The sequence below is a fragment of the Ascaphus truei genome, chromosome 3 (assembly GCF_040206685.1).
Source record: "Ascaphus truei isolate aAscTru1 chromosome 3, aAscTru1.hap1, whole genome shotgun sequence".
Lineage (NCBI taxonomy): Eukaryota > Metazoa > Chordata > Amphibia > Anura > Ascaphidae > Ascaphus > Ascaphus truei.
Genome location: NC_134485.1, coordinates 323,690,704 through 323,714,290, shown reverse-complemented (window position 1 = coordinate 323,714,290; position 23,587 = coordinate 323,690,704). Strand labels below are relative to the sequence as shown.

The 23,587-nt window shown below is 45.2% G+C and overlaps 1 protein-coding gene across 6 annotated transcripts in view; it reads right to left on the bottom strand.

Annotated features, from left to right (window-relative positions):
* Positions 1 to 23,380, bottom strand: part of TROAP (trophinin associated protein) — a 33,220-nt gene extending 9,840 nt beyond the window's left edge. For 2 of the 6 annotated variants that reach the window (XM_075591262.1, XM_075591267.1), the window contains exons 1-7: positions 21,638 to 21,790; positions 16,515 to 16,830; positions 13,955 to 14,090; positions 8,013 to 8,182; positions 7,098 to 7,191; positions 2,752 to 2,858; positions 2,034 to 2,173 (exon numbers count right to left, since the gene is read on the bottom strand). In XM_075591262.1, the coding sequence (XP_075447377.1) occupies positions 2,034 to 2,173; positions 2,752 to 2,858; positions 7,098 to 7,191; positions 8,013 to 8,182; positions 13,955 to 14,090; positions 16,515 to 16,766 (899 nt within the window). In that variant the 5' untranslated portion in view covers positions 16,767 to 16,830; positions 21,638 to 21,790. Of the gene's footprint in view, positions 1 to 2,033; positions 2,174 to 2,751; positions 2,859 to 7,097; positions 7,192 to 8,012; positions 8,183 to 13,954; positions 14,091 to 16,514; positions 16,831 to 20,816; positions 20,966 to 21,612; positions 21,791 to 22,816 lie in introns of those variants that run through there. The other 4 variants (XM_075591263.1, XM_075591265.1, XM_075591266.1 and 1 more) reach the window with 4 other exon arrangements.
* Positions 23,381 to 23,587: the final 207 nt, after the last annotated feature.

Sequence of the window (23,587 nt, the reverse complement as noted above, 5' to 3'; positions counted from 1 at the left end):
TGTTCCACACACACAGTGCCTGTGTGATGTATCACTATGTTGCATTTTTTGCCTCTGTTCATGAGGTCTGTGAGTTGCTATAGCAACCTCTGAGATCCTTCTCAGAATGGGCTATTCTGCCCTCCCCCTGCCTTGCTGACAGTTAGTTTGTCCCATCTCACTTCTAGTGTGACCCTTGCTCCTCACTTCCTTTTCCACCCAAGAACACAGTGAGTACAGTCCTGTCTGCAACTACCCCTGGCAAGGCCTTTCTGTCTTACCGTAGTCTACCTCATAGAAGCATCCCAGATAGAGAAGCACTCTTTACTCACACTACACCTACAAGTACCCTTGTTTTCTCCTTCTGCAATAAAGTTAAGAAAGACAATAAGGACTTGTGATGCTTTGGAAGAGGGAAGACATGAGTTAAAGCTAACTGGAGCTATTCATACTTCACACGTGACCCTGATTCCAGTATACACATAAAAGATTGATAAACAAGTTGATATACTTGGGATTGGACTTCAAGGTGCTAGAGTGGACGAGACATTGGTTGAACAGAGATGTGGTCAAGGAAGTACATTCCGAGGAGGGGAATGGGAGTACCTACCGGATCTATACTGGGACTGGTGCTCTTAATAGCTTTATTAGTGACCTTACAAATGGTTTGTAGGGGAAAATATGCCTTTTTGCAAGTGGCAAAGATCTAGTCAGAGTCCAGAGGGGTAAACAAAATCGACTAATGATGTAGGTAGATTGGGGAAATGGTCAAGAGTGTGGCAAGTACAATCTGATGGCAAAAGTGCAAATTATGCACTTGGACAGAAAAATCCAAAAGGCAGAATACAGAATTAATGGCACTAGAAATATCAAATACTATAGGAGGAAAGGGACATGGAAGTCATTATTTCAGCAGGCTGAAAAGCAGGCGGGCAATGTAACAGTGTTATATAGGGAGAGGTATTAGAAGCAGAAAGAGGGGTGGTGATGTCACTTTATAGATCACTGGTGAGACCTCACCTAGACTATGTTTTTCAATTCTGGAGACCATATCTCCGAAAGGACAAAGAAACTAGAGATCGTGCACTTTTGTTTTTTTTTGTTTTTTTGCACAATCTAAAGCATGAGACTCACTAGGGAAGACTAGGACCGTCAGAGGTTAAAAAGGGAGAGGAGATCTGATCAAAACTTTCAAATACATAAAGGGTTTCAACAAAAGTACAGGGGGGAAGCATATTCCAAAGAAAGAGAAGTGCTAGAACAACTCTGAAGCTGGAGGGTGGCAGCTAAGGGGAAATGTGAGGAAGTACATCATCACAGAAAGGGTGGTGAATTTGGGGAATAGCCTCTGACGTGTTCGGGCCACTACAAAAAGGGAATTCAAACATGCATGGGATAGACAGAAGGCCATCCTAAATATGAATGAAACATTTAAAGCCGCAGACCAATCAACATCCTACGTGGTTTTTTTTTATAAAATCAGTTCTGTACTATGAGAAAATACTTGTAGCATATTTTTTTTAAACAACTCTGAATTACATTTTTAATATATTATAATGTAACAAGAATTTTTTGTTTCTATAGCAACCATTTACAAAGTCACATCCCCTTCCTCTTCTGAAACACCCATTTTTGAGCCCTGCTCTCTCTCTCTAGCAGGCACCAATTGTATCTAGCGACTGCCTGGTCACAAGATCTTCCCCATAGAACTTTGCATCTTTGGTCCTCTTCTGCTGCACTGACAGCCATTTAATGAACCTCCGAGCCTAAACTTCGCTGATCAATAGGCAACCTAGCTAATTACTTATTGTGTGGATTGTCTTGATGCACATATTAAAGGGGGGAACATTTTTTTAAATAAATAAAAAACGGCAACTTGATCTGCTGCTTTAAATGGGGTCTAAAGTTTTACAGCAGATCGGAAAATGGTTAGACAAGCTGGGGCAAGTGGTTCTCATCTGACCTCAAATTCTGTGTTCCTATACAAACACATGTACAGTAAGTGCAAGAGTCCTTTTCTAGAAAGGGATTCTATTTATTGCAGAACTCCATACTTTGCCGAGAATTCTGGTGTCTCCGCATTGACTGGAGCTGGCTTCTCTACAGTGATTTCATGGTTGGAGATTGGCCGAGGCAGTTTCCCAGTGCCAGGTAAATGGGAAGGTGGGTTCATCTGCTGTAAGACTGGGTTTACCTGCAGGTGGGAGGAAAAGGACAGAGCAAAAATGACTTCCAAGAGAGACTACTTTTATCTCAGGATTTGTAAATGTGCAGAGAGAGCTCCTTGATTTTATACGTTTCCTAGAACTTACAGCTACAATTGCAAAACAACATGTTCACCTCCAGTGAATTAATTATAGCCCTGCGTGTTAACAGTGGCTTGTCTGATACACATTTTATTGCGGCAACTTGTTCATTTAAGGTTGCACAAAAGCTTTTTTTTTTTTTTTACTAGATGAAAGATACATAAAGATAGATGTACAAACTGTATAAAGACATTTTATATTGCAGTAGTATTACCTGCAACAAATCTAATCATCTAGGATCAATGTGTCCATCAGAACTCTGCTGTATGTAATTATTTATATAGCGCACTCCATCCACATAGCACTTTCCAGCAGTAATAAACGTGATATAATAGGAATAAGCGCATCACACATAAAGGGTAGACATGAAAAGGAATCCCTTCCCTGAAGAGCATACAACCAACCATTGGTAGAAGACGATCAAGATGAAAAATAGAACAGCGTTATTAATGAATGACTGACAGACCTGGGACAGAAGAACACAATGCTCCTTAGATGATTTAAGTTCCTTCAAGCCAGGGGGCTGTTTTGCAAATGACTGCTTTTGTTTTAAGGGAATACGATGCTCGGCACCTGGAGAACAAAAAGGTAATACACTATTAAAAATGTGTTCTACTCACACTCCCAATAAGGATCTGAGCCAGCATTCAGAAGGTGAAAGGAAAGAACACAAGTGAACCTACATCTCACAGGTCCCCGCAATCCTGCTTCCTTTACTCCAGTATCATACATTCTAGCAGGACATACCTGCTAAATTTCAAGGCTTCTGGGTAATAACATGCTTGTTAAGTTCTTGACAAGTGGTATACTACTTTCTTTGGGAGATTCTTATTGGACTAGGTTATTCAATTTCAATGCCGTCAAATCTAACTTTGCCGGATCTGGATGAATAAATAATCCTTAGAATAATAAATATTTGGAATTGGCGGAAAAATTAATGGTTCCGCGGTTGCCATATTTATTAGGTCTGCATACCTCGCCCTCCTGGGCCAATTATGAAAAATCACAATGACTTTTTCCCAGGCAATCCTTCTCAGGAGCCTTACATTCTGTGGTATTGGTGGGAAAACACATGCTAGAAGAGTCTACACTGCAGGGCTGTTAGAGCATCTATTTGCTGTGCACCCTCGTATTTTAGCTTGAATAAAGCCGTGGCAGTTTCCTTTATTCTATTTTATTATTATTTGTTCCTACAGCCAATAGAGCCATTTCTGGCATACCCCAAGTTCTGCTGAAAAATGTTCATTGTTTAATGCCCACTCCCCAAGATGTATTTTGTTCCTGCTGAGACAATGCTTTTATAAGCCATTTCCCCTGCAATATGGAGTGCTGAAATCTGGGATACATATTTCATTGCACAGTTTAATAACTTTTGCACTACTCATCACTTGTGAACGCCTGGTTCCACCCTGGTGGTTTCTGTAAGCGACGGCGGTTCGGTTTGTCCGAACGAAAACTCACCACCTTTCCTTGGACCTCTGATTTGAACTTTCACAACACTAGTTTTATGGCTTTAAAATTCTAAATTTTTGAGTGGTCGTCCTGACCTTCTTGATCCGAAAGGCCTTGACAGAATTCTTGGTTGAAGTGCACTCCCTGACCCTTCAAACTTGCTTCCATTGTTAGGATTATCCAGTGTGGATCATCCAATAAGCATCCTTGGTTTAAGTTGCTCACATCTCCCTACCATAGAGAATTTCTTGTTTTTACTGATATTTTTTTTATTAATTGTGACGGATCTTCTGAATCTTTGTTCCACACATCTAGAAAGAGGTTTGTAGAAAACTCATATGGAGACAAGCCCAAGGAAGTACCTTGATTGTGGATGTAAATAGCCAGTGTTCTCATACAATGGAGTGGCGTTGGCATTGACCACTTTCTGAAGTGGTGCGCCAAATCTATTGTCTTATGGATCCCGCCTTGCGCAAAGGAACGCCTTTCCTACGGCTGTATCTATAGTAACTTCCAAAAATGTTAGCCGCTGAACTGGTATTCGCTGCCTTTTCCCCATTTGATCAGCCATCCATGTCATTAGTTTGCGCATCACTATATTGGTTAGGAGATGTGCGACTTGATTTGAACTTGTCCTGACTAGCAAGTCGTCCAGATATAGTCATGTTACAATACCCTTTTCTCAAATCTGCTATAATCTCCAACACTGTTTGGTGAATGTTCCCAGGGCTGTTGCGAGGCCAAAAAGGAAGTACACCTTGTATTTAGAGGTAAAAAAAAAAATCTCCCACTTTAATGGCCTGTGGTATGAAGCGTAGCAACTCCATTTTGAATGTTCTTATTCTTCATTTGTTAACTCTCCTTAAATCTAGAATGGCCCTGTAATCTGGTTTTTGATACTTGTTTATTTGCTTTATTGGAACCTGAGAAATAACCATTGCTTGCAGGAGATGAGAAATACATTTGGTTTAGGGCTTTTATCTCTGGCCTGTTCCTGGGAGCAGGAATGGCGAACAATTCTAGGACATATCCATTTCGAGTATCTCCAACACCCATGCTGTGGTAGTGTGGACGCAATCCTCAACAAAGGTTGGAAATTCTCCCTCCAATTTCTGTTTGATAGGTCCCTCAATTCTTCATTGGGGCTGGAATCTTGATTGGCCCCTTAGATTTCTCTCTTGAAATTTAGAAAAAAAAGAGAACTTTTTTTTTTTAAGACATGGGTCTCCCAGGCCTATGCGCCTTAAACTCCCTAAATGATTGGGAGGACATAAGAGGGAAATAATTGTCTGTCTTCTATTCTGTGGAAGGTACTGGTTATGCGCACCCCGAAACATTAATTCTCAGAACAAAAAAAAACAAAACAAAAAACAAAAAAACATTTTTTTAAATGAAAACCGCAACATTATTATTTTTTTCTTCAAAAAAATTAAATGTAGAAATCCATGGACCTTGCCTTGAATCACAAAGCTTGTCTGCCCCCGCTGAAGCCACGGCTCTTCCTGAGAGCCGGACACGATCATAGGATGTTTTGCAAGTAAAACGCACTGCTATTTTTCTTCAGGATTGTACAACTTTTGACCTCGTTCTGCATGTCCTTCTGAAGGTTAGTCAGCCATACCCAAAAGGGCTCTTTGCAACAGAAAATACAGATACCGCAGACTTATTCGCAGCTCCCAGTGTAAATACACTTTAAAACCCATCTTGCGATCCATTGTGTCTTTGAATGGCACTCCTTCTAGAGGACAGTTGGCTCTTCTCAGACTGGAAATAATATCAATCAGCTTGGGGGCAGATTCTCAATATTTAATAATCGCCATTCTGAAATTGGTACATCCTCGGAGGTAGCCACTTTAGAATCTGGTTGTTCTGTTGCAGCTCCATGTCTGGCACCATAAACAATTCCTTATCTGAAGTGTAAGGAAACTCTTGGTCTGATTTGACCTTGAAGTCCCCTAATACAGGGATGCGCAAACTGGGGAGAGATTTTCTGAGGGGGGGGGGGGGAGGGGAGAGAGTGAGAGAGGATGGGGGGGAGGTGGCACTTACAGAAGCACCGTGCTCTTCCCCAAACATTTCAATTAAATGCCAGGGATCGAGCACAAGGCCACTGTAAGTTCTAACCTTGTATACAGGCGACTTCTGGCGACGCGGCAGCAAATGACACGTCGGGGTTACATTACGCCGCGTTACCATGGCAATGTGACGGCAGAACGCCGGAAGCAAACTAAGGAGGAGGGGGGGGGGCGCGAGAAGGGGGGAGACTAGGCAGGGGGTGCAGAGGGAAAAGTTTGCGCACCCCTTGCTCGAATACATCCAGGCTAGTGTGGGACCTGGACCCTTTCTGTGCTAATAAACCTTTAAGATCTTCATTGGTCACCAATGTTTCTGCCAGGGATGATTTTAACAATAAAAATAAATTAATGATGTGCGACATGTTCTAGTGGCTGAGGTTTGGTAACTGCACAAAAAAAAAAAATTCTCTTTCAAAATCAAGACGTTTATAACATTAACTGCAGGCTAAATCATTAGCCTTCCTAGAGGTCATTTTAAACACCTCCCCTATAGGCGCATTTTTTTGATAAGGCTGTACAGTATATACATGCAGTGTTTGCCACCATAGGAGTATCAGACAACTGCATCACTGAAAATAGGAAATATGGGCACAAGAATTTTTTTTTTATATATATATTATATATATATATATATATATATACACACACACACACACACACACACACACACACACACACACACACACACACACACATATATATAAAATTTATTTTATTTTTTTTACTGTGCACACGCCTAGTTCCTTGGAGGATAATATGTAGCCTACCCTGCATGTTTCCTCAGTGGCCATACCCACCTCTGTGGGACTGCGACACCGAATGGTCATGGATCGGCCATTATCTCCACGAGAACTCTGCAGGTCCCCAGGCCGCCATTAGCCTATGCCCATGCTTGCTTCTTATGTAGATTTGGAGAGCGGAATCGCCACAGCCCATCCCTAAATTCTCCCAGCAGGACAGGTAAATAAAGACAGAAGGAGGGGGCCTTCTATATAGGAGGATCTTGCTCTTTTTTCCTGTCCATTCCACTCAGGAGAGGACATTAACCCATTCCTCTCAGACTCATGAAGGGCAAAGAGGAAAGAAGAGGAATTCTTGCAAAGTCTTCCACCCAAACAGCTAGATTTAAATTATTTAGACATTTCTGGGGGAAAAAACAGCATTATACAAAGGGATGCTCGGTCAAACTCTAGCAACATAAGTAGATGCTATGTGAGGGAATTAATGTAACACTACAGTCTTGGTCGGCAGACTGCCCTAGAGAACCCAAGTTATTCCAACGCACCTTTTGCCGACAGCCAGGAGAAGCATGACATCCGGTCTAGATCAGAACGTGCCGGTGGGCCGCTTGGCGCTGTGTACATAAAGTTTGGGACCATCTTAAAAGAAAAGAAACAGATGCGAGTGACTGGGGTAAAGATAGGGTGCAATGGAGACGCAGAAAGTTAAGACACCCCTCAAAATATACATGCTCCAAAAGAAAAAAGTGCAGACAGGTCATTTAAAGCTGCAATGAAACATAACACAAAGGAAAAATAAAACAAACACAACAGTATAAGGCAGCATGCAAAAAAGATTTTACAACTAAAGTGGTTAAAGCAGCAGCCCCGAGAGCCTCCTAGCTCGCAACATAAAGCTAGTTTTGTCCACAAGGATAGAAAGCTTGTCCAATGGACACAAAGTGGCAGCAGGGTCAGGCTTGCTGTGGCAGACAATAGAAACCTGCGACTCTACATATGGCTGCAGGTTTAGAACTTGTGCGTCTCGCCTTGACACAAATACCTCAGGAATCAGGGGACAGCAGAACCGTGTTGGGTGACAGTTTAAGTAGTTTAAAAAAAACTAAATAAGTAACCATTTTGTTCTAAAAGCCAAAAGCTGCTACATAGATATTTTCTGTTTTCTAAAACCATAAAATCGGATAAAATGTTTTAATTTCATTTGCAAAATGTTTAGGTATAACGGGTCTACAAAAATGGGGGTTGCTGGTCCATGTGTTTAGCATCAGCCAGCGCTGTGATGGAAAATTCTAAAGAACGTCCTTTGACCAAATCATCTCATTTACTTTTTACATTTCCAAGCCTAGTTTTCAAGACAAGATCCGTGGGACGCCGCCCTTGTGGAGTCATGGGGCAGCTACATGCAGGTATCCAATAAATATGTTCCCACAGTAACAAGACGCTTCATTCTCATATCTTACTGTACTCCTGCAACTGCTGAGGGAATTGGCAGCTGATGACACATTCATGGGCACTCTCTGTGCCAGGCTGAGCTTCCCAGCTGTGCCTCCAGCAGCACTGCCTACCCCGGCATTAGAGAGGATACTGGCAAGAGCCACTGGGTCAACTTTAAACTCCACCGTAGGGGCGTCTGAAAAACATTTGTGAAAAAGCACATGCTCAGAGGTGGATGAAACAAGGATTGCCTCCGAATGTGTCCTTTCTATGCCGTTACCCAATCATACAGTTATAATCATTTATTGTTGTATGTATACCGTTCATAACAGTCACAAGGATCTGACACCGTCTCACTAGATAATCCAAGGTAAATAACTATCACAAAGCCACCTGCTCTAATTAAAAGGGGCAGTTCCAAGTAGCTATCAATATGTATTATTACATATAAATATAATATAATATATATATATACACAAACACGTACGTGTGTGTGTGTGTATATACACACACACACATATATATATATATATTAGATATACACACACACACACACACACACAGAATTAAAATGTTATTTTTGGTATAAATAAGCCAGTTTCTCATTTCTTCAGGTCCTTTCATTCAAATGTTATCTACACACACAAGTCTAACCCACGTCGTCTCTTTTCTGTCTTTGACTCTCTACTCAGACCACCCTCAGCTGCCTCCTCTTCTTCCTCCATCTCACCTCAGGACTTTGCTGACTTTTTTAAGAAAAAGGTGGAGTCCATACGGCAGAACATCCCATCTGTTGCCTCCTCCCATCCCACAATGCTTCCCAACTCTCCTCCTGTCTTTCTTGACTCTTTTTCTGCTATCTCGGAGGAGGATGTATCACTGCTGATCTCCTCTTCATCCTCTACCACTTGCCCTCTTGATCCCATTCCCTCCCATCTCCTAAAACCTCTTGCTCCTTCTATAATCCCTATGCTCACACAGATCTTTAACTCTTCCCTCTACTCTGGTACCTTTCCTTCATCCTTCAAGCATGCAACCGTTATACCATTACTCAAAAACAGCAAGCTTGACCCTACCTGTCCTTCTAACTATCGACCTGTCTCCCTCCTGCCTTTTGCCTCCAAACTCCTTGAACGTCTTGTATTCTCTCGATTGCTACACTTTCTCAACACCTATTCTGTACTAGACCCTCTACAATCTGGCTTCCGCACTGCTCACTCTACTGAAACAGCCCTCACTAAAATAACTGACGACCTCCACGCTGCCAAAGACAGAGGTCATTACACTCTGCTCATATTACTCGACCTCTCTGCAGCATTCGACACCGTGGACCACCCTCTTCTCCTTCACATTCTCCATACTCTTGGTATTCGGAACAAAGCTTTATCCTGGATCTCCTCTTACCTCTCCCATCATACCTTCAGTGTCTCTTTTGCTAACAACTCCTCCTCCTCTATTGATCTCTCTGTGGGGGTACCCCAGGGCTCGGTCCTGGGACCCCTTCTCTTTTCTCTCTACACACTCTCTCTAGGTGACCTAATCACATCTTTTGGGTTTAAATATCACCTCTATGCTGACGACACACAAATTTACCTTTCAACCCCTGACCTTACACCTGCTATACAGACCAAAGTTTCTGAATGCCTCTCTGGAATATCATCCTGGATGGCCATCCGCCGACTGAAACTTAACATGGCAAAAACAGAGCTCCTTATACTACCTCCCAAACCTGGCCCTACTACATCCTTCCACATTGCTATTGGAAATACGATCATTCACCCAGTAGCCCAAGCACGCTGCCTAGGGGTCACACTTGATTCCTCTCTCTCATTCTCCTCTCATATTCAAAACGTTTCTAAAACTTGTCGCTTTTTCCTCCGCAATATCACAAAGATACGCCCTTTCCTCTGTTACTCAACTGCCAAAACTCTGACTCAGGCCCTCATTCTCTCCCGTCTTGATTACTGTAACCTCCTGCTGTCCGGCCTTCCTACCTCTCACCTGTCTCCCCTACAATCTATCCTAAACACTGCTGCCAGAATCACTCTACTCTTTCCTAAATCTGTCTCAGCGTCTCCCCTGCTGAAATCCCTCTCCTGGCTTCCGATTAAATCGCGTATCTCACACTCAATTCTACTGCTCACTTTTAAAGCTTTACATTCTTCTGCCCCTCATTACATCTCAGCCCTAATTTCTCGCTATGCACCATCACGACTCTTGCGTTCTTCTCAAGGATGTCTTCTTTCTACCCCCTTTGTATCTAAAGCTCTCTCCCGCCTTAAACCTTTCTCACTTTCTGCCCCACACCTCTGGAATGCCCTTCCCCTCAATACCCGACTAGCCCCCTCGCTATCCACCTTTAAGACCCACCTTAAGACACATCTGCTTAAAGAAGCATATGAGTAGCACTGGATAATCATGGACACATGACACAAAGCTTGGCCCCCTGCAGACGCACTTACTAGTATTCCCTCCTACTGTCTCTGTACGTTCTCCCTACCTACCAATTAGATTGTAAGCTCCTCAGAGCAGGGACTCCATCCTTAATGTTACTTTTACAGTATGTCTGAAGCACTTATTCCCATGATCTGTTATTTATATTTGTTATTTATATGACATGTATTACTACTGTGAAGCGCTATGTACATTTTATGGCGCTATACAAATAAAGACATACATACATACATACATACATCTAGCATTTATTTATTTATTTAAACCAATTATGCCATCTACACAAAAATAGGAAATGTGCCTAGTGATATTTAAAATTTCTAAAAGTCCTCTATGGCAGCTGATAAGAGCTGGGATATAACTCCTACCTGGGGTAGGACAAGAGTTTTGACGCAAGAATGAAGGGCGCCTGTTCCCTGGACAGTTACCCAAGCTCCTAAAAAGCACCACAAATTACCCAAAATACACTGCTAAAAAGAAAAACAGGGAGCAATTTGAATATTATAGAAGGGCACCTAATGCAGACACGTGCATCTTCAGTGAAGCAGGCTTGAGCCCTTTTTGAAACGCTAGTTAGTTGTCTGTCTTTATTTATATAGCGCCAAGTGTATTCAGCGTTTCACAAAGAATACAGTACAGGGAATTATAATACAATAAAACGCTGCAAAACCAGACAATAGGAAAGGAAATCCCTGCCCCGAAGAGCTTACAATCTAAGTGGTATGATGGGAGCGTTACAGAGACAGCAGGTGAGGGAATTAGTGCTGTAGATGGCAGTGCTTGGCCACAATGGGTGGTAGGAGTGACTGAGTGTGGGACAGTAACCACGAGTGTAGGCTATTGGGATGCTTGATTTGTGGGGCGAGTTTTAAGGTTCGTCAGTATTAAATGAGAAGGTTAACACCATTTACAGGGGAAGAGGTGGCAGGGGGGCGTGGGTGTGATCAAGTGTGTATGTCTGGGTTCAGGATTAGGAGAGATCCCAAGCAGCATGAAGGAGTAGATAGAGGGTGTGAATAGAGGATTGGTGTGGGTGCTTTTTATTGAGGGATAAAAAAGTTGTTGAGAGAGGTGTATAAATAATGGTGCAGTGTATTGGCACAGGCATAGGTGGAGGAGAGATGAAGAAATGTCGATAGGAGAACAGTGGGGAAGTTGGAGAGAAGAGAAACTTTCACAATAGGAGTGAGGAAACCGTAAACAGAAAAAGCAATAGGGAGGGCATAGTGAGATGCAGGAGGAGAGACTTCCCAGTTATTGGAGGATAGGAAGAGTACAAATAATCACAGCATTTAGAAAGTCAAGTTCTCAAAGTTGCAAAGTTGTTGTTGTTGTGGTGCAGGGTCCAGAGTCCAGATTTTCTTGTAGTATTCGACTCCAATTCTAACTCCAAAGTTAACTCCACAGACACTTTATATGTGACACTAAGATGTTACACACAGCCAAGATAGACTGACTGAAGTACTCTAAACACATTCACTTGACTAATAATTAAGGGAGGGGTTTGCCTAATCAACTCACAGAAACATACCAAATAGTTGTTAATTAGATTTAAGTAGTTGTAGAAATTACAAGATTTGTGGAGGAAACGGCTTCCTCTGCCCACATTAAAAACTTTGAGTTTTTAGATTTTGGGTGCCTTGTTATCGGTTGATGTAGGCTACAGCTGTGATATTGTTTGACAAAACCCTGAGCGGAATGTCCTTCAAACCTGGACTTATTCTATGGATAGCATAAAACACTCCACATATCTCCAAGACGTTGATGGGTAATTTGGTCACTGATGACGAACACTGGCCCTGGACTGATGGCAGACAGCCCCCCCAGTCTGTCAGACGGGCATCAGTGGTAAGCAGGTTCCATGTGTAGTCATGGATTGCTGTTTTGAAGGTTCTCCTTGGTCACCAAAGCAGACTAACTTGCGGTATGAGAAACCTAGTCCTCCCTCGTCGAATTGAATTGACCAGTAACCAGAGATAGATGTGGTTCGTAGGCCAGATTCTATTACTGAGTTTAGGAGCCCAACGAGGTATGTAAACTGTAAGTAGGATGGATGCTGGATCCTTAGGAAAGAGTGAACTTCCCGGACGATGTTGGTCCCTTTTAATGGGGGTAACAAAAACTATCCTCTATTCAATGTCTTGGGGTCATGTTCAATACTCAATAGCTTCAGCAGACATCACATTGCTCTCCTCCACGTTTTCTCTTGTCCTCTAGCGCTTTGCAAACGAGATGGACATGAAGTTGTGCCAGGAAATTGCTCAGCCAATTGTCTAGATAAAACATGACAATTATCCCAGTATGGCGAAGTTTTGCCGCTATCACCACCATCACTTTAGCAAATGTCTGAGGTGCTGTTGCCAAAAGAACGGCAAGGCTTTGAACTGAAAGTGTCTGCCCTGTACGTAGAAGCAGAGGAATTTGCAATGAGCTGAGGAATCGGTATATGGAGATATGCACCTCTCAGATTGATCGATGTAAAGTAAAATCCCTGTACCACTGTCATGATCGCACTTAAGGACTCCATTTTTAAGTGTTGAATGTTTGAAAACAATTGCCCCCTCTCTTAGATTTAATAATGCTCTATACCCCCCTGATGACAAAGCGTATTGAATAAAAGCCCTGATGGCGTTGATCTTGCGGTACTGGCTGAATGGCAGAGCCAGAGATCTTGAATAGCCAGCATTAATTAGACCATTTTGTGCGGATCTACTGGCGGGCTAGACTCCCTGAAGAGGCTGCGATAGGAGAATCCTGCGTCCCAGACAACAAACCGGAGCAGCCCTGTGCCTGGCTCATGCCTCTGCACAGCCAAAGGGCGCCCTGAATGGGACCTTGGCAGTGAAGGGGTCCTTCCCTCATTGACAACTTAAAGCAGCATTACATGTGGGTTGCAACATAGGTTTGCAGCAAGGGGTCTCTGGATCTGAACCACATTAACTTCAGCTCCAGGGACCACCTGTGCCCCAGGATACTTACCTCTAAGTGCTTCAGGTATCTCTGCTCAATTTAAAGCTCCAGCGTCACGTGAACCAATAGGTGGCTTCCTATTGGCCCAAAGGACATTTAGACCACCATTATGTCAGGCCCAACTAGCCCATTTAAAAAAAAAAAAAAAGGGTCACCAGCCGTGTTGCTTTAAGAGCAGCCAGTTCGGGAGAAAGCAGGTAAGCTCAATCTACAATGCCTTTTTCCAAAAAAGATATTGGTGGGAAGGTGATATACATCCTTCCCGCAGATTAGGTAGGATGGTAGGTGGGAACAGGCCTCACCTCCTTTATACACCAGAGTAAGAACTCTTGTCCTAAACCTGCTAGAAGGTGGAGTTATATCCCAGCTGTTATTGGCTGCCATAGAGGATGCAGAAGAAAAAGGGAAAGACTGGATGAAAAATGGATTTGCTTATACAGCAGTCTTATTACAATAGATATTAGGTAAAGCCAGTACAAAAACTCTCCAAGCATTTGATGTGTGTAAAGGAGACATTAAAAGCGGCAAAAAAAATGGCATGTACTTTGGTATTTCTGTGTGGGGGAAGCAGTCACAGGATGTCCCACATTGGTGACCGTTGCTATCCGGAACTTATCTCCTTTCCGTGTCAGGTTGAAAGGACAGGGGCGAGTGCAGGACTTTTTACTCACTGCTTTACCCTATGGGAAACAAGAAAACAAACGGTAATTCATTCATTCATCTACATTGCCCATATGCTCTGAAGATACCATGTAAAACAACTGTAAAAAGTACAAAGTACAGTACTACCTAGACCTAAATGCGTCAAAGTATGTACAACCATACACCGTAACAGACTGATGTTACACCAAAGGTACAAGCACTGAGGGGCTTATTCAAGGGGCTCTGAAGCGGCCAACCACACTGCGATCAATGAAAACAGACAATTATATAAACGGGAGTCTTTTGATGGATCACGGTGAGATCAGCTGGTTTGTATCTGATTAAAATCAGCCGCTTAAAATCAAGACCCTCAGCCAATTTTAAGGTTTCTTCAATAACAAAAATCGGTTTAGAAATGATAGGCAAATAAACAGAAGTACAAATACTGCAGAATAAACAATACATGTCGATTTTAATTACTGGCTTACATCTGGATGAAGAGTGACTGCTGAAAAAAAAATGTAAAAGCTGTTCAAGTTATTATGTAAACGTGGTGAGCGGAGATTTCCACTGGCTGCGATCCTTTGTCTAATGACACGGTGTTCAGCAAGTGCTCACTCAGTTTGTGCTCACTAAAGTAGCCGATGATCAACATGAAGCAAAATCCTATGGCCATTTTCCTTACTAATCCTACTCTATCTCTCTGCTGCCTGTGATACTGTCGATCACCCTTTCCGCCTTCCTATTCTAAACTCTCTTGGTATCTGCAACAAAGCTTTATCCTGGTTCTCTTCATACCGCTCCCATTACACGTTCTCTGTCTCATGTCTGGCTGTTGGTGTACCCCAGGGCCCTGGCCTGGGACTTCTTCTCTCGCTCTACACACTGACTTGGTGACCTCATCAATTCTTTTGGTCTTGAGGCAGAGGAATAACTAGGTGTTTTTGCAGCAGGTGCTGCCAATTACACCTTCCATCCCCCCCCAGCACACTGACAGACATTGAATCATACTGACAGACTGAAATACACAGCAGCACAAAGTAACACCTCCCCTGATCATCATGTAGAGCAGGGGCAGGCAGAGCACTGCAGCTCTGTCTCAGTCCCATCCACAGCCTCTGCTTTGCCTCCTCCCCGACTGGCGCTGCAGCAGCTCAGAGCACACAATCCTGCTTTGATGTTATGCTGCATCCAGCCGCTGCACTAACTGAGATTAAGTCGCTGCTAGGGGGATTTCTGCGCCTCCCATCAGGCTGCACCGCACACCCCCTCTAGCACCACCTTTGGCATCATCTCTATGCAGTTGAAACACAGATCTATTTATCAACCCCTACTCTCACTCCTGCAATCCAGTCCCAAGTTTCGGATTTCCCCCTTGGCTATATATCTTCATGGATGGTGCTCCGCCGCCTTAAACTAAATGTATAAAACTGAACTCCTCATATTTTCCCCTGAACCTAGCCTAATATAACCCACATCCATCACAGTAAATGGTACTACCATCTATCCTGTATGCAGAGCACGTTTCCTAGGAGTGACATTTGACTCCACCCTTTCAATTTCCATTCACGGCATGGTTAAAATTCGTCACTACTCCCTCCGTAATACTGCCACGATCTGCCCTTTCCTCTGTCAATCTACTGCTATTAAAATAACTAATGCATGCCCTTATCCTCTCCTGTCTAGATTATTGTAACATACTGTTAACAGGCCTCACTGCCCCAAAACTTTCTCCTTTGCAATCTAACCAAAACTCTGCTGGAAGAATCATTTAACTTTCTCCCAAAATAGTTGCTACTCTCCTTAAATCCCTCTCTTGGCTTCCCATCACGTTTCGGATCACCTACAAACTTATCTTTACCTTCAAGGCTCTCCACAAATCTCCTCCGACCTACAGACCAGCTTTGCTCTCTCGATGTGCCCCTGCTCGTCCACTGCACTCTACCTGTAATGGTCTCCTTTCCACCCCTTTCAGCTCTACAGCTCTCGCCTTAAACCATTTTCCCTCACTGCCCCTTGCCTGTGGAACTCCCTTGCACACAGTATACGCCAAGCAACTTCTCTCCCCACCTTTAAGTCAAACCTTTAAACTCACCTCTTAAAATGAAGCGTTTCAATAGCCTGCACTCATGGCTACTTTCGCACACCCGCAGTCACTCCTACCAACCATTGGTGCCAAGCACTGTCATCTACTGCACTTATTCCCTCACCTGCAGTCTCTGTAACTTTCCCAACATACCACTTGGACTTTAAGCTCTGGGGCAGGGATTTCCTATCCATGTGTCGGATTTTGCTTGTTGCACTGATTATATTATAATTCCCTTAACTGCATTGTCTTTTGTAAAGCGCAGAGTATAGCTGTGGGCGCTATATTTAAAAAAAAAAAAAAAAAAAAAAAAAAAAAAAAGAAAGAGAGAGACATACATACAACTCCCCTTTCCAAGTCCTGGTCCACACTTTACCTTCTGAAATTGGTTCTGCCAGGCCTGGTGCATCTTCTGAAAGTCTGGGGGGGCTTTGGTTTTTGTGGGCACAGGGATTCTGCTCGTCTTCGGATGCTTAAACTCGTTCTCTCGCAGGGGCTGCTTCTCCTTGACCTGCAGAAGGCTCGCTGGAGCACCCATACGATTTTCTTTCCCTTTACCCCAGCTGTCCTTCTGGTTGATGGAGGGTTTCTTGTCGCCCCCCATGGGAGCCGCCCTGATTGATTGCATCTCTCACCCAGCTAGGCCCTCCTATGCAGTATCCACAGTGAAGACAAGGGCAGCTTCTGACTTCCTGCACGTGATAATAAAAATGTCTTAATGAGCAAAACAGTACATTACATACAGATTATCTTCTGTTACATGTGTTTACATACATCCAAATCACACTTAGCCAGATTTACTGGAGTAACAAAGTGACCGTTAACGTTATTTGACGCCGGGTTCTAACCGAGGGGGGAGTGAAAGCCTGGGGCTCCCAGGCAGGGGGCCACACGCCAAAAACTTTGCGCACCCCTGGTCTAAATAACGGCAAGAAATTAGCACAGGCAAACGGACCAAAGGCTACGAAATCTCTTCCCGGGCCGGACTTGCCCCAGTCAGCACACGTTGCAGAGTCCTGTGGTAGTGTATAAAATTAAGAACGGTGCTAATGTAGCTGTGGCTGGTCAATAGATCTACATGGAGTACTGCTGTGAGTTCTTAAATCTTCACTAATTAAATACGAATGTCATTCTTTTTAGGGGATTCAGCTGGGCTGGAACACAAAAGGGGAGAATAATAAAATCGCACAAAACCTCAGACAGCCCTTATTATTCAAAGCCAACCGCAGCAGAAATAGGAGGGTTAAAATTGCCGTTTTATACACAAAAAGAGGTTACACCAAGCACTACAACAAATTTCACTTCATTTTTAATAGAAGGGTCCCTAAAGGAAAAAAATCCCTTATTGTTTACACAAGTTCCCACTCTTCTTATTGAAGGGGAGAGCAAGCCACAATCAAAAATATAACTCCAACATACAAGTTAACTATAACACATTAGAAAAGTCACTTAGTGCACCAAAGCTTAATTGTCAAAATGATATCTCTCTCTCTAAGGATGTCTGCACATCCCTCTGTGATAGTCTGAACGGCCTATCACTCACCCAGGGACAGCCAATGAGACTGCACATTGGCTGTGTCACATAGGAAGTGTTAAAACTCCCATCACAAAAGAAGCATCCCAATAGCCTGCACTCACGGCCACTGTCCCACACTCACAGTCGCTACCTACTAACCATTGTGCGAAGCAATGCAATACACTGCACTTAGTTTCCCAACATACCACTTAGATTTTAAGCTCTCTGGGGCACATATTTCCTTTCCCATTGTCTGACTTTGCAACACTTATTGTATTATTATAATTTCATGTACTGTCTGAACTACATAAATATATACATACATCCCACCCCCTCTGTGATAGACTGAGTGGTCCATCATTCACCCAGGAAACAAGGGGAGGGGATTTTAATGGCACTGTAGACCGCAAAGAGAGGAGGCAACAGATGAGATGAGTAGGAGAGGAGGGAGTGTAGTGTGCACAGAGAGGAGCAGACACAGTAAGGCAGGGAGTGGAAAGACAGGGGGAGAAAGTGCAGAGAGGAGCAGGGTATGATAGAGGTGGGCCGAGACAGCAAGGAGGGGAGGAGACGGACACAGCGGAGAGCAGTATGCACATGAGGTGACAAAAGATAGCGAGAGAAGACAGATGAGTAAGGCCGTGTCCATTGTCCGTGCGCGCCGCAGAGAAAAGGTCGTACTTCAATGAGGACGGCCATAGAGCCTGCGTGTGCACAAGAGCGACGCCGCAGCCCATTTTTCGCATGCCAAAATAATTTGATTGTCGTGCGATGGGCGGGTCACGTGAGCGGTTTAGCCAATGAGGGCGAACCGCTCACATGAACGCTCACGCCTCCGACACGCTTCCCCATCGTGTCTCCTCCTCCAGATCCCACAGGCCAGGGATCGCCTTTGCAATAGTCGCGACGCCATGAGCTCCTACTAAATCCGAAGCCTAAGAGAGGAGGGAGTGTAAGGCTGTGTATATAGTAGACATGCGACGGAGAGCATGGTGTCACGCACACCTGTCATCCACAGCAACGGGGAGGCGTGGCTGTGATGTCACGTGAGCGCTTTGCCCTCATTGGCTGAACCGCGCACGTGACCCGGCCATCGCTGACAAACACAAAATTGTTTGTCTGCCCAAGAATACGAGGTACGGCCTTTTGTTTGCGCCGCGCAGTCGCAGAGATTATGGACGTGGCCTAATGTGCACAGCGGAGCAGGCAGTAAGACAGGGAGTGCAAAGAGGAGCAGGGTATGATGGATGGGAGGAGACAGCAAGGAGGAGAAAAAAAACCAGATGAGATAAGTAGGAGAGGGAGTGTAGTGTGCACAGAGAGGAGCAGACACAGTAAGGCAGGGAATGCAAAGAAAGGGGAGGAGTGTGTGCAGAGCAGAGTATGATGGAGGGGGGGAGAGACAGCAAGACGAGGAGGAGGGAATGGAGAGCAGTGTTCACATCGGGCAGGAAGGACTGCAAAGAGGGGAGGAGGGACAGCAAGGTCAGGTGGAGGAAACAGAGACAGCAAGGAGAGGAGACAGATGAGATGAGTAGGAGTGAGTGTAGTGTGCACAGAGGAGCAGACAGTAAAGCAGGGAATGCAAAGAGAGGGCAGGAGAACGTGCAAAGAGGAGCAGGGCATGGAGATGAGCAAGGCCACATTTCTAGAGGCCGCGCGGGAGGCGTCACGCGCGCGAAACATACTCTATGCAATAGCGATGTAGCGTGCGGCGGGGAGGTGTGGCTGTGACGTCACGTGCGTGGTTCACCTTCATTGGCTGAATCAGGCACGTAACCCGGCCGTCGCGCGTCAAAACAGAATTATTTGTCTGGCCAAGAATCACAGTCGCGCTTCATCTCGCGCTCTATGGGCGGCCTCATAGATAAGGTCTGTTCGCGCGTACCGTTGCTGCCACTATAATCGTGGCCCAAGGCTACGATTATAGTGCTGCTGGCGCCACCGGAACAAATACCTAATTTCAATAGTGACACACAGTGCCGCATCCACACTTTGGAAAGACAAAATATTTTGTCTTTCCAAGCGATGGCCGCATACCGTCCGTGTCACGTGAAGCGGTTCAGCCAATGAGGGCAAACCGCTCACTTGACGTCACGGCCACGCCTCCCCATCGCCTGAACATCTCTGAAGAGCACAGTTCACGCCAGCAGCAGGCGTGCGACACGTGCAGTAAGTATAATCTTGGCCTAAGGTGGGGAAGAGACAAGAGGCAGCAAGGCATAATTAATAACTCTTCAGGTCTCAAACAAATGGCATATGTTACGCCGGGAACAGCTACCATAGTATAAATATACAGGCAGCCCTTGATTATCCAACACAATGCGTTTTTGTAAATAGCATCAGCTAGTGAATCATCGTAAAGTGAAACCCGTTTTCTGCCCATTGGTTTGTATTATAAAGAATCGGATATGAGCGTCAGTGAGCGTCAGATAAGGTGTTTCAGCATCGAAAAACTGCCCATTGGTATGCATTATAAAGTGTCAGATATGCTGTTCGTAGACAATTGAACCGTCAGAAAGCAAAGACTGCCTGCAAATGCCTTTAAATTGAAAAATGTAAGAAGGTGCTTGAGGTTAATAAAAAATATAATACAGTATGTGTTGTGATCAATACAGTGGGTCTGGGTTTAAATTACTTAAAACATGGTAAATGTTTCAGAGTCCATATACAGGTTAGAAAAATATAGGAGTATCACATAATTTAGATAGAGCCTCAAGACTGCTGGCTGTCAGATTAAGGCCGTGCCTATAGTGCCGTCGATGGTGACGGCGACCCGACGGGTGACGTCACCCTCGCCACCGGCGAAAGTTATGTTTTGCCGGGCGGCAGCGCAGGATTCCGGCAATTTGATTTGTTCTAGGGCCGTCACGTGACGCGACAGCTCTTGAAAAATCTAATTTTGCCGGCTTCCAGTTTTTGCGACGGCGACGACGCCGACGCTACGTCGCACGCACTATAAGCACACGTGGCGGCAGCAATGTATTTGTTTTCGGGCGACGTCACATCACCGTCGCCAGCACTATAAGCACGGCCTAACAAGAAAATATACAAACGCCTTCAATTAAGCTGAATAAGACACTGACTTGATAGGAAATGCATCTTAGTGGGCCTGAAATATGAAGGGACAAATAGTATTGATTTTATGCTAAGGAAACCTACTTTAAATGGGATACACCACAAGTGGTTATTTCCATTTTGCTCATCAGGTCTGCATTATTATTTCAAATCATGTATTAACCCAGAACAGGAAGATTAGGGCTACCTGAGTGTTATAGTTTCCTTCTTACACAAAGTAAGTTGCAATGAACCTAAAACAAAGAAAGCAGAGGAATAAGTGATAAGTTTTAATAGTCAGCACGTGTTTCAAAAGAGTGCAAGCTTACAGGACAACAAAAGTCCTATCTCCGGGCACATAAAAAATCTGAATCTTGAACGCCTTTTAAACACAAGTTATCGATTTAAAAAAAAAGGGGGGGGGGTTCAATTCCACAGTACTCTCTCTTTGGGTAGCATCCTCAAATGTAATTTATTGTAAATCATCTTTAAAATTAACTAAACTAGTGACCCCCCCCCGAAGAGATTAGTGTTCACTTTGTCCCAATATTAACTTTAGGTTGCTCTGTCCCTTGCACTCCCTGCATTTTGTCATCCCCTTGCACTCCCTGCATTTTGTCATCCCCTTGCACTCCCTGCATTTTGTCATCCCCTTGCACTCCCTGCATCTTGTCATCACTACTAAAGGCAGTCCAGAATATCCAGGCCCAATATGGGTATTGCTTCGCATTATTATGGCGGCCCTTTAGCAGTACGGATGCGCTCAATGATATAGGACAGTTGGCGATCCCTGAACTAAACAATTGATGCCCGGATGTGGAGCCTCAGAAACCGTATTATATATATAATCATGCCCCCTCCCCCCCCCCACAGTGCCAGCAGCACATTGCGCTGGGATTACCAGGGCTGGGCCCTCCCGCACACACCTCTCAGCCGGGCTGGCTCGGTGCAGGCCCAGTGCGGGGTCATGAAGGTCCGGTTTATTCTCAGGCACCGCCCCCCGCTTCGGTCCTGGCAGGCACCGCCCCCCGCTTCGGTCCTGGCAGGCACCGCCCCCCGCTTCGGTCCTGGCAGGCACCGCGCTCCGGTCCTGGCAGGCACCGCCCCCCGCTCCGGTCCTGGCAGGCACCGCTCCTGTCCTGGCAGGCCCAGGCCCCCGCTCGGTTCGGTCCTGGCAGGCCCCGCCCCCGCTCGGTTCGGCCCCGGCCGGTCTCGCGTCAGATCTCTCCCCCCCGTACAGCTGTTCCACACAAACAAAAATCGCCAACTCTCCCGCTGCAGTTCGTAAAATAGCAGCGGCGTCTGATTGGCCGGGGGGCGGGACGTCGGTCCGCTGTCAGCGAATGGCATTGGGAGAAAAAGCGTGACGCGCTTGTGGGACTGCAAGAGGATTGGAAGCCTGGGGAAAAAACATCAACCTGGAAACCGTGACTGTGATTGACAGGCGTGAGCAGAGGGCGGTCACGTGGGAAGAGGGAGGGTTAAGCAGGGATATATATGCTAATATGGGTGACTACAGCCAGAGGACGCCATATTTGTACTCCATACTTAGCTGGTTATAACTTGAGGGTGTACTGTTAATAAACACACAGATACCCAGTAAACTTATGTAACGGGTATTCCTCCCCCACCCAATCGCAGATATGGTGTGAGTGTGGAGAACCTACTGTTACCAGGTGTGGTGCTTTACCTGTTAGGCTCCCAGGAGAGCTGAGCTTCCGCCACAGGGAACCTGGGGTATGTATATATGAGTAACCCTGTACTCGGTGCAGCGCCTCCACCTGCGATGGCTCCCTCCAGAGGGGGAGTGGTTCCTCGCAGGACAATATATGTCACTCATCAAACAGTGGTAAAATAGAACTGGTTTTACTGCATAGCAGGAATGTATCATAAATCAACAGGTGTCCCTCTCTAGAGGAGACACTAACTAATGCGTCTCGCAGGACGCTATCCCCCTTTCACCGGTGATCCCACCCCGTGTTCAGTAACCACACACAAAGCACGTTTCCCACCCTTCCTAGTGAGATGATCTGTGTGGCTGCGCAGTCACTAGTCCCGGAGTAATAATATGTAGGATCGTTGGTGCACTTGGTGATAAGGGTTACCTGCGCTCGGGCCTGCAACGGAGCTTCGAAAAGGATCCGATGACGGGTGAACACAGGAACTACCATCTGGGGCGATCCCACCCGGATGGCCTCGGTAGCAACGATGATGATCAGTGCCCAACCCTCTGGACGGACGCACAGCGTCTGCGGAGACCCTAACTAACACGAACAGTAAAGGTGATGTTCGCTGCTGCTATTGGCCGTCCCTACAGCACAGCAACCTTAAGTGGCTTCAGGGGAAACTCATTGGGGCCTACGGGGTAGCCTGTCCTATGCAGGTGGGTCACTGACCCCCTGCACCCACACTACCTCTCCCGTACCACCCGGGTCCTCTCTGACTACGTCTACCTACTACTCCCAACACCTGCAGCAACGCACGGCAACCTGCTGGGTACTTGCAGCAAACGTGCTGCACAAACACACGATGCCTTATTGTCAAACCTCACAGCACTGACAGCCGTGACCCTGACAAGACAGCACACCACACACACCTAAGGGCAGGGTCCTTAACCTGGGACCTTCCCTATGAACTTACCCACTAATCTAGTGGGGAGTGGGGCCTGCCTGGGGTGTCTGGGGCCTAGTACAGCAGAGCCCTGCTCTGTTTACACTACCTTCCCCAATCTCTTCCTGGATCCAACTGACAAAAACCCTGCCTGCACACAACATTGTTGCAACTCTGCAGCATGAGAATCTGCCAGCTCTATTGGCTTCAATGCTGCCTGTGACAAGGGTGAAAGTGCAGTCCCCAGAGGTTGCTGGGAATTGTAG